Source organism: Choloepus didactylus, chromosome 2 (assembly GCF_015220235.1).
Source record: "Choloepus didactylus isolate mChoDid1 chromosome 2, mChoDid1.pri, whole genome shotgun sequence".
In the NCBI taxonomy this organism is placed as follows: domain Eukaryota; kingdom Metazoa; phylum Chordata; class Mammalia; order Pilosa; family Megalonychidae; genus Choloepus; species Choloepus didactylus.
In genome coordinates, this window is record NC_051308.1 from 228163083 (window position 1) to 228174889 (window position 11807).

General features: G+C 41.4%; 1 protein-coding gene and 1 pseudogene across 1 annotated transcript; one reads left to right on the plus strand and one right to left on the minus strand.

Annotated features, from left to right (window-relative positions):
* Nucleotides 1–308: 308 nt before the first annotated feature.
* Nucleotides 309–730, plus strand: LOC119514516 (annotated as a pseudogene).
* Nucleotides 731–7383: 6653 nt separating this feature from the next.
* Nucleotides 7384–11103, minus strand: LOC119520533 (SCAN domain-containing protein 1-like). The gene is made up of 2 exons (XM_037818453.1): nucleotides 11033–11103; nucleotides 7384–8358 (listed from the first exon to the last, which is right to left on the minus strand). Exons 1-2 carry the CDS (start codon nucleotides 11090–11092, stop codon nucleotides 7885–7887), a joined length of 534 nt encoding a protein of 177 aa, XP_037674381.1. The 5' UTR covers nucleotides 11093–11103; the 3' UTR covers nucleotides 7384–7884.
* Between the last annotated feature and the right edge of the window lie 704 nt (nucleotides 11104–11807).

Below are 11807 nucleotides of genomic sequence, written 5' to 3' on the forward strand. Positions count from 1 at the left end.
TTCTGTGCCTCATCTCTCCCTGGAATGGGAGGGAGGCTTCAACGTTGAGTAGGATCCACTGCTGTCGCAGTTCCAAGCTTGAAGTCACTAGGATTTCTCTCAAACTTCTGTGCTGAGGACACTCAGATGTTGGCCTCAGCTCCTAGGCTGAACTCAGATCAGCCCATGAAAACTCTTGTATTCAGACAAAGAAAAGGATCTGTCTGAAAGTAACATCTATTTTCCCGGGCTTGGCAGCAAGGAAGAGGACAGGTAGTAGAAATCCTGCAATCTGAAAAGCAGACTGAAAGGTGACAAAGAACCTGAAGATGGGTGGTGGAGAGAGGTATCACATTCCATTGCCCCAATCTAGAAATGTTAGTAAGAACCAACAACAGCTTAATAGACAGATCAAGAACCAGAATTTCTAGGCGAAGAATTGTTCATAAGAAAAAAGAAAGAGGAAACGGTTATACTCAGCAGCAGCTGCACGGCAGGCCATGCAAAATGGGGGGAAGAACAAGGTACATTTTTCAAATAATCAAAATTGGAACTCTAGCTTCTCAAGTTCCAGCTTACTTCTTAAGTCTCAAATCAGAACTATGCTGGAGCCAAATTTAGTGAGCCACCATCACCAAGTGTTCTTCCTAAACCACCAAGCCACTGGGTTCCTGTTTCCTTTAATCCTTCTGATAAGGAAATAATGCCATTTCAATTAAAACCTTACTTTAAAAGTACAGGTATAAAATAAGAAAGTACTAATGTTTAAATGTAGGCATCACAGTTAAGATCTAGTTGTCAATTGGTCTGAAAATATTCATTAGAGAATTAATCTATTTGTGTAAAACTGCTAATATAGGAAATATGATTAGACTTCATCTCACTTGCTTTGTGTGTTGTGGGCACTATGAGGTAATGGTAGTATCCATGCAACTTAAAATAACTAAAATATCAATGATTGTACTTGATCTTAACTGTTCTTAATTGAATAATCCAAGAGAAACCATTCAAGTCTAGATTTGGAGAATGACAAAGGAATCTTTTTCTAATGCTTTTTGGGGGAAACTACTCATTTAAAATAATTATTCATGGATCAGATTTACTTGTTGAAAGCTAATGAATCAGGTTACAAACATCTAGCTAAGACACAGAGGGACTGAAAACTAGTTGAACATTTGAAAGTTGAATGTCCTACAAACACCTGAACAAGTAATATGCCAACAACCTGATGCACTGCCAAGAGAAAATGTGAATTTTCCTTAATGAATAGTTAAGTACATTTTAATAAGTTTTACAGTGGTTCATATGGAAATGGCATTAGGGGCTTATTAGAATGAGGCACAGTTCACCCCAATGGCCCTGTTCTTACAAATAGTGAATAGGTGTCTACCAATTCATGCTCCAAAACCATTTTTTCTATAAAAAGTATTTGGTGGTCACTGAGTAGCTTTCAAAACACGTTTGCTGTATTCTAGCACTGCACAAGCTATTGACAGTGATCTAGCCTCAAATGAGGTTGGCATTAAGTGGGGAATTGTATAATGTGAAAGTTTTATGTACCTAGGGAAGAAAGAACCATGTAAATACATGTAATAAACTTGTAGCTTATGTCAAGTTTTGTTGGCCTTTATCCTACAAATAGAATACTTACGTACGAATTTGCTGAATGTAAGACCATGGACTGTTTTTTAATACTATAACCTAATTTTAAAAGTTCAGATTAATTTGTTTTTAAAATTTGCCCTTGGGCTAAAATATCACTGTATATATGTTATAATTGGTTCGGTTGTAACTATTTTTCAAAGTAAAGTCTAGTATAAGAAGTTTTATATTGTAACTGAAAAGATTTAATTTGCTAAAACATTTCCTATTTTTAAGAGATATTAAATGCAGTACAGGACTGTTTTCTTCCCTTGAGTCCAGAGATGAATATTAAATGGTCCCTCCAACCTTAGAGACCCATTTTGACTTTCAGCAATTTTTGTAACCTGTTATACTAGTATAGTATATTGTATGATGCCAATGTATTTTCTTTTTTGTTGTTAAGTGCAAACCAGGGGACCACTTATACAAAATAGTAACATGTTTAACCTATCTTAAGGGTAAATGTCAAACAACAGTTAACCCAATAGTGAGTTAAAAAAGTGAGAGGGGGTTTAGATTAAAAACGATCATAAATGCCCTATTTTCTAACTTTGCAGATCTTTTCAATATTTATAGGCAGAATGGCTAAATTGTATTTCTCCAAATAAATTCAGATGATATAATTTTGTCCTAAGTCTATTATTGATCTCCTAAAGACTAGTTTATATAGTATTTAATGTACATATAAGAATTTGAAGCACAAAATTAAAAATAAATCCATACCCCACCTCCAAAATACATTGTGATAAGTGCTAGGACAAGGATATGTACAAGATCTGGGAGAATAAGAAAAGCAGAATGTTCATAATAGGTATAACTAATATTTATCAAGTACTTCCTATGTTCCAGCCACTGTTCTAAGTTCTTAATATGCATTATCTCACTTGAAATTCACAAGAACGTAGACACTATTATCTTCAAGAAAAATCAGGTATGGAGACATCAGTAACAGTTGCCCAAAGTCACGTGGCTGGTAGGTAGAGGAGCTGGGATTCAAACCCAGAACTAATCAGGGAAGGTTTTCCAAAGGAGGGATCCCAAAGATCCTCTGAATCTAGAGGATCCGTAGTGACTGGCCAGGCCAGGGCAGGGCATGCTGAGTCCTGGCAAAAAAGAACAGACATGTCCAGGTGCATAGTGCAGAAAAGCAGAAAGCTTAGGCATGGATGAATCTCCCAAACATAATGTTGAACACAAGAAGCCAATCACAAAAAGGTATATGCTGTATGATTCCATTTGGTTCAGAAATAAGCAACACTACTCCAGGGCAATGGAAGTCATAATAGCAGTTACTTTTTGGGCAGTTACTGGCAGGGGGCATCAGGGAGGCTTTTGGGTGCTGGTAATATTGTCTTTTGATCTGGAGGTGGTTTTAGGGGTGTGTTCACTTTGTACCAATTCATCAAGCCATATGATTAAGACTGTGCACTTTACAGGATGCATGTTATAGTTACTTTTTAAAAAAGTAAATATCACTACAGCAAGAATATATTCCTAAAAGACAAAGCACTTGCCATTTTTCAAAAGGAGTAGAATTTTTGCGAGTTTTGATGATGAAATTTAACGGCTGTGGAAAAGACAAGCAAAGGGGAGGGATAATGAAGGATGGGAAGGCGAGAAGGGGATTTTATGTATAGAAATAAAACATGAGAAGACAGAGTTGGCTCATAAGAGGGGGCTCAAAAAGAAAAGAACAAAGTCAAAGGGACAGCTGAGAAAAAATCACTACCTATATCTGCCCCGAACTAATCACTTTCATGCACACCAGAGCATCTGAGTGTTTCTGTGCTCTGCGTGCTGTGCTAGGGTAACTAGCTGGGAACAAGACAGGAACAAGACAAGTGTAAGAGCTCAGGCTCAGAGAGTGGCATGACTAGTCTGAGATCACACACCTTGATGAGAGAAACCTCCCAGCTGTGCTAAGACAGGGCTTCAAAACACCAAAGTATTGGCCCCAGTTGGAAGCACAGAGTTTGGGCTTAGAGGAAGTGAAGGGAGGCCCTGGCAGCTCTGCTGGTGTTGGTGGCTTCCTGCCCAGGAGACACACCCAACTTCAAAATCAGCATTCTGGGCAGTCAGGTTGTTGCTAGGCACCAAGGGGGCTCTTGAGCTTTCAAGCACAACGAGCCAAGAGCAGTTAACTTCGTCTCATTGCAAGGTCAGGTACAGAACAGAGGGGAGCCAGCTAAACATCATACCTGAATAAAGCCTCCCCCAGCCCCCACTGGTGTATTTTCACATCTACCCCCAGCCCTTCCACAGGAATTAATCATCTCACTCTCCCCTCCTCCAAAGTAGCACCTAATGTTCTCCCAGGAACGGTAGTTATTTGTGCTCACTAAAAGGAAAGGCCTGAAATCAGGAGCAACCATGTGTCTCCCACAAAAGACAAAATATTTCTTGAGGTTCAACAGTGTGCAAGCCCGGTGCTAGGTGCCAAGAACAGAGAGATTCCCTCTTCATGGAGGGACACAAATTAGACATCACACTAGTGTGCTACTTAGAACAGTGCATAGTGCATTAGGTACACAACACGTATTTGCTGAATGAACAGGGTTTTAGAGAGACCTAAAGCTAAGGCATTACAGGAGCTCACAGGAAGGCTTCAAATGCCAGCTCAAGGCAGAAATCAAAGAAAGCCTCATGGAGGTGACCACGCCTATGTGAGTCATAAAGAATGAATAGGAGTAGGCTGGCAAAGGGGGAGATGTGGAGGAGGGGCAACGTGAGCCAAGGGAAAATGTCCAATAAATGCATGGTAGTGGGTGGAAAGAAAATGCTTAGCAAAATATCAACATGCATTGTACTGAGCTGCCTGTGGAAACTAACCACACACGATATTCCTGAGAGGGCCAGCTGTGCTTGAATCCTCTGGCCACCACCACCGTCATGGAGAACTCCTCATGGCCCCTACACACCCCTGGAGCTGACCTCCTCTCCAGCGGCCAGAGCCTGGCACCCACTCACTGCTCAGGGAGTGGCTGCCCAACAGATGCCATATTTTTTCCATGGCACCAGCCAGTTGCTAAGAATCTCATATTACCTTGTGGTTTCAACACAGGTTTTCACTAGCAGCCATCTGGCAGGAGCATTTTTGAGTAACTAGGTGAAATTATTCTTTTGTGGAACTTGGAGTCAAAACAATCACAAAGGGAAACTAGATATGAGACATTTGAGAACTATTTCCCTCTATTTCCTCCACATTGCCCTCCTATTCCTCATCACTCACGAGACAGTTTTTACGGTTCTTTATAAGTGCGGTCTAGATTGACTCAAGAAATGATGGACTCAGGTGGTAACTGTGGGTGGTGCTGACTGAAAGCAGAGAAAGCCCAGGAACCATCTCAAGGAGTGGCAATAGAGATGGGAAGCTACTGTGCTTCCAAATCCCCACCCAGCCCTCAAAACACTGGAGCTGTACTCCTCTTGGTATCCAGGCACTGTGACCTCGTGGCAAGAACATGGGGCTAGAGCCAGATAAACTGGAGATGAACTCCAGCTTCTTCACTTACTGGGTTTGTTTGGGGCAAGGAATCTCATCTGGATGAAATCTCATTCATTTCCACAGAGAAGAGCGTGTACTGTAGGGTTGTTGGGAGACAGTACTGGGCCCTAGAGAATTGTACCAGTTCTGATTTCAGAATGCTGGGGCTGAGTCCTGGCCCTGTCATTTTAGTCACTTACTTCTTTAAACCTCACTTATCCTTTTAGGTTTGGCTTCAGACTTAAATCCCCTACCTTATCCTTCTTTCTGGAAAATGTGCAACTCATTATTTATAAACATACAAAAGACAGCTGCTAAAAGATTTAAAAATAAATCTCTATATATTGATAGCAAAATAACCCTAAGATTTACTTGCTAAGGAAAAATATATATTAAACTAGTATTTTATATATTTTGTAAAAATGTAAAAGGTATATGTATGTATATGAATGTACATCTGCTTACATGTTTAATTCTTATTTTCTGGAAGAAAACATAACAAACAATTAACAATAGGAGAGCCTTTAATTTTTCCTTTTATACCCTTTTATACCGTTGGGCTGTCTATCCATTGTAAATTTTTTTTTACCTTAAAAAATGTCAGTAAGAGTTATAGGCAGTGAGATTATAGACCTTTTTTTTCATATTTTTTCTGTATTTAATGAATCTAAGAAATGTAATTTTAAACTGTAAGATGGACAGCTAATGAAGAGAAATATTTTGCATATAGGAGATTCTCAAAGACATTTGTTAAATTAACATTCCCATACATAATGGAAAAGCCAGGGATCTGAGGGTAAAATCCATGTCAATTTACCTAAGCTCCAAGACCCTCTTGAGTATCTATGATGCTGTCTCCTTCAGCTAGATCAGTGGTTCACAACTGGGGGCAATTTTGCCCCCCAGGGGACATTTGACATTTTTGATTGTCACATCTGGGGGGTGGGGAGTGTGCTACTGGCATTTAGTGGGTAGAGGCCAGGAATGCTGCTAAACATCCTACAATGCATAGGACAGCCCTTCACAACAAATTATCTGGCCCAAAATATCAACAGTGCCAAGGTTGAGAAACCCCATACTAGGTTCACTCAATTCAGGAAACTTCAACCATCTTGCCATAGAATTACTAAGGGAAAAGCTTCTTGGTCAACCTGGAAATTCCTGAACACCAAGAGTTCCTGAGCCCTGAAGCCTAAGGGAAATTCCTTCAGAACGTTCCAAACCAAAGTACTGAGGATAGTATAACGCTATCAGGATTACTAACTTCTTTGCTAATTTTAAATTAAGAGTAACAAGGCTTAACCTAGTCAATAAAAGCTGTATTTCACTTATCTGTATGATCACTATTAGCCAAACACTGTATGACTTTGCATGCCACATCCATACTTTTGCCCAAGGTGTTCCTTATTCAAAACAGCCTTCTGTCCAGTGATCAACTACTACTCTTCTTCTCAAGTTCAACTAAAACATCACTTCCCCAACTTGGCTATTTCCTCTCTTCTCCGCTTTTAACATTTTTTTAAAAATAGGAAATGTTTTTTCTTAATGCTACCTCAAAACCAGATACCAGAAGGCTGGTTTTATTCTTTTATTCTAACATTTTAAACAATACATTTTGAAGGTTTCTTCCTCTTTCCTCAAAACTAATAATAAATTTATATTTGTATTCTATCACCTAGACAAGTCGTGAAGGCACTGAAAATACTAAATGAACATCACCAGAATTAAATATGAGTTCTGGCATAGAGCTAACTAGTCCCTATCCCAAAAGCTTAGTTTCCAAATTGACACCAAGTTTGTTGCAGGAGCAGATCTACAAGTTCAAAAGCCAGGCCAGAGAAAAGAAAGGTTCCTCAGGACTGGGTCACGCTGGGGAATCAGCTGCTCTTTGTTCTCTGCTTGTCTTAACTTCAGCTACCACTCTGTCAGCTGTCATCCAAAATATAGTTCTAAACACACGGGAAAAGCAGGATCGCATACTGTCAGACAGCTTTAGAGAAAATTCTCTTGCAGGAAGACAAGCTGTAGAACAAAGATGACAGAAATGAAGAAAGGGCAAAGCTAATAGCTCTGCACAATTACTTACCTCTTTGACTCCATTTTATCCCTTTCTGAGTTTTGTCCAATTTACATTCTGATTCTGAAAACAAAGGCCAGACTTGTTCCTACTTCTCAGCTCAGTGACATCACAATAGTTATTATCACTAGCTCACCCCTACTCCTTATAATTATCTCACCTCTCTTAAATGCTGACTACTAAGAGCTAAACTGGTCAATCACCACAGAATATGTTTATTAAGGACCAAACTTTAGTATTTCAAGGGTGTCTCAAATGAGTTACTAGCAGGGGTACAGAGGTTTCCATTCATGCCACCACATTAAGAATCATGAATTCTGAAAGTTAAAGCTTTTTACATCTTTGGCTACATAAAAGCAACATATTAAAAGCCTATCACAAAGTGCAACCAAGGAAGCATTCAGCAGAGCAAAAACAAGCTCTTAGAGCCTGAAGCAGCAGGCTGATTGTCCCAACAAGAGTGCAGAGAAATTCCTGGAGTTCAGTGTCCCAGAAAATAAAGCTGCCTCAGTCAACAAGAGGTCCAGATACAGGTTTTGATTGATTCCTATTACAAAAAGAAAAAACAAAAACAAGAACAAAACAAAACACAAAACCAAAATAGGTTCAGATTTCCCATGGCTACAGTTGGATCCGGCAATAAAGAGAATTTTTGGTTTACTCCTCACATGTAGGCTGAGGAAGAAGCAAGCAGGGAGACTTAGCCAGTGATTCTGACCCCAGGCTGACATCTCTGCACCCGAGCTCTGAGCTCCTCTGGCAGGACAGCCTGGAATTGCTCCTGCACCAGCACTTCTACAATCTGCTCCTTTGTGTGAATGTCAGGTCTCAGCCACTGTCTTGCAAGCTCCTGGAGATGTCTTAGGACATCCCTTGGCCCAGCTGCATCTTCATAGCGGAACTGCCTGAACCTCTGCTGGGAGGCCGCAGGATTGGGGGGATTCCTTTGGGGGATGAACTCGAGGTCCTCGAGTGCACATTCATGGAGGCTCTCAGGTGGGAGCTCAGCAGACTCTACTGGAACCTGGACCCGGGGAGCTGGTATTAGGACTACTTCTGGTTTCCCAGCCATCATTTCATCGGGTAGTGACCTTATTTGAATATTCTTGACTTCCTCCCTATTTTCTTCTGTCTCTGGGTACCCTTCAGTCTCCATTCTGGAACTCTGTGTCTCCTAGGCATAAGGAGATAAATCAGAGTCAGCAAAATTAGATCACAAAGGTTGTTAAAACCACCCTGGGCTTCTCAATAAAGTTACTGGAAATTCTATTTTTGCTTTCTTCTTGCTGTAGCAAAGCTTCAGAAAATTGAGAAAATGTGTCAATGGTTTACCAAAATGGAAAATGTAGATTCCCAAAGCAGAAAGAATGAACACTGGCCTTGCTAACGGAAGAATTTTATCCATTTTTTCCCATTATGAAGTACTTTACATAATGCTAAAACAAAAAGAACTATATATGCACATGATTTGGGAGACACAAGGCAATATGAAGAAGTACCGAAATAGAAGAGAAAAAGCTCTGTTCATTTATTTCTACCCTGCTGTCTTTTCTACCTCCCCCTACACCTTCAAGCAACTATGAAAAGTACCACTTCAGGAGCTTCAGGAGCTATTACAAAAGTGGAGCCTAAGGCTCAAAAAAAAAAAAAAAAAATAGCCTCTTTTAAGATCAAGATGAGAAGCTCCTACATTCAGTGTATGGGAACTTGTCAGAATCCTAGTAGCATTGACTCCTAACCCTTTGTGAGTAACAAAGGATTCTGAAACAATCTGCAACGGGAAAAACGGGAGGGGGGGGCAATTTAAACACTTCCAGGAAAATAAAATAAAAACCTTTGCTTCAACTGAATAATGGACCCAGAGTCCAAAAGAGGGATTATTTACAGAAAAATCACATCCTAGTATTAGTTAAAAAATAAAATAAAAAAAGACCACCTATTTCTTCAAATGACAGAACAGAAACAAATAAATTAATTCTTATTCAGGGTATGTCTTTTCACCTTATCAAAAGGTATAACCCCTATGATGCCATAATTTTTTTTTCCCTGAAAATCATCTTTTGTCAGTAACACTCTCCCCCCTTCCTACCCAAAGAATTAATCTCTCCTTAATCTATCTCACAGGAGTATTCATGTTTAAAATCACTTCCAGCTGAGATTCTTTCAATCTGTTCCCAGGCAAAAGATGACAGAGGCACCAACAATCGCCAACACTGACTAGCTGCCCTGTGTTAACTAGTTTCATGTGCCTTGCTAAAGGCTCCCTGATCCATTTCCTAGGAGCCATGATTTGATTCTAGACCCTGCAGTTTGGACATTCTTGGGGTATACTAGTTCTTTTATTTCTATCTGGACATTTGCTCAGTCAATAGGGTGTACTCATCCCCAAAAGTAAGTGGTTACCAATCTAGGGTGATAAGAACAAAAACAGAATATCCCCACAGCTCAGGGATGCCTTGGATAAAATGGAAATATTTAGTCAAAGAAAGGTTAGATGAAGCATTATGGGAAAGCAAAACCTTGAGAACAACCTAAGTGACCATCAATAGGGAAATGATTTTTAAAAGGTATGGTCTAGCCATTAAGTGGAATATTATACAGCCTTGTAAAGAATGAAGTAGGCCTAGGTGTGCTGATTAGTATGATCCCATCAGAGGAAATTAAAAATTCATACACATAAGTATATAAGACGTGATATAGCCACAAACAATGCCTGGAAGATTATCCAAGAAATTAATTGTATTTACATCTGAAAGGCAGGAACAGCAAAGAGGGAGATATTTTTCATTTTATATCTTTCAGTATTACTTGATTTTTTTTTCCACTACAAACAAGCATTACTTTCATGACAACTCAAGAGGAAGAAAATTTTTCAGGCATTCCCCTCCAGTTCAAAACCTTTCAGAGTGAAAATCCCTAAAACACCAGGAAACACACTTTTGTTAATTCCTCTAGTTTCTAACATCAGAGATCTTTATAACCCCAGCTTCTAGGAATAGACTCAATTTGCCAGTGAGCCCGTGCTCCAGGTTTGCTCTGTAAGCGGGACCAGCTCCACAATTTACCCAGCTAATAAACCCTATAACTTTTAGAAGACCATTCGCCAAACATAAAGCTTACGCCCACCACGTAACAACCTCAATTTACTGAGCATTTAATTCCTATCTGACATTGTGCTCTGTGTCTTACATCCTCTGTGATCCTCTTAGCCACTCAGGTTAAACTCAATATGACTCTCTACTGCCCCAGTCGTCTCTATTAGTAGCAGCAGCTGCTGCTACCATTCGTTTAATTTTATGGGTCAGACACCTTGCAGCTTTCCCTCAGCCAACCCTCCCGGATAACCAAGTAGGGCAGCTAGTGTCATTTTCGTTCACGGATAAGCAAACTGAGGCTTGGAGAGAAGGAACTTACACAAGGTCACAAGGCTGGGACATGGGAACCGAGTCAGCCGAGTAAAGGAATCCCCGGCGTCTGAACAGGGAGCTGAGGCCGACTCCTCCCACTAGAGAGGCGCGGTTCAGGGGTCCCAGGAAGGGCCGGAAAATGGACCTCCAGGGCTCCAGAACTGGGATACGCGCTTCCTGAGCTGAAGAGAGGTTCAAAGCCACGCCAGCCCAAGGAGCCCGCAAGGCCCACGGGCACGGCCTCCCCATTCCCAGAGCCGGCCCAGCCGGAGGCGCCTATTCGCAACGAGCGACAAGGCGGGAAAGCGGAGGACAAGGGGTACATTCGCCTGCGCGAGGGCTACCTGGAAAGGCGGGGGAACAGGAGGATGGGGAGTATCAAGAGAAAACGCAAAGTACAAAGTTTGAATTTTACCCTGAATAATACAATAATAATACGACCGGCACTGGATTCCGGAAAAGGGATACCACTCCCCGGCGCAGAGGTTTGTAGCGCACCATCGGAACCGGAAGGCACGCCTCCCCGCCCGGAAGTTGGGCGTGGAAAGGAAATAAGTTAGCCGGGAGGGATGGGTGCGGATCTTTTTGGGCCTCAGCGGTGCCCTGCAGCTTGGTGATCTTAACCCTTGGTAGTCTTTTGGCCTGTGCTGTCCCTCGTTCCTCAGTCCTTCTTCCAACTTTGCGGAGCCTTGGGCACAGCCTGGGCAGATTTTTTGCTTTGGGGACGTTCTCTCTCTTTGCCCAGTTGCAAAACGGAAAGAGGGTGAAGCAGGAGTTGAGATACTCTAAGAACGTACCGGCGGCTGAGTCAGTGTCCCATCCTGAGGTTACACCCTTAAGCCTTTGCATCACCCAAAGGAGTGAAACCGAAATAGATGGCTGGGTGCTGTTTGGAGGCAATGGTCCTCTCTGGAACCCGGTGAAATCACCCCAGATGAGGCAGTGGGCACGGTCTACTGAGTAGGACCTAACTCATTGTACCCAAAACAGGGGACATGTACCCATCGGGGTTCGACACAGTCTGTCCAGGGAGAGACCCTATGTGTATGGGAGGCTAAATCTCTGTGTGCCTTTCCGGCGACACTTTTCCAGTTGCCACCAGACAGGGCACGGTAGCCTGACGGTTAAGAACTGAAGCTTTGAAGTTGTACTGACTCGGTTTGAATATTCGATTTAGTCTGAACAGATACACTAAGTGGCACAGTGAGTAAAAGCA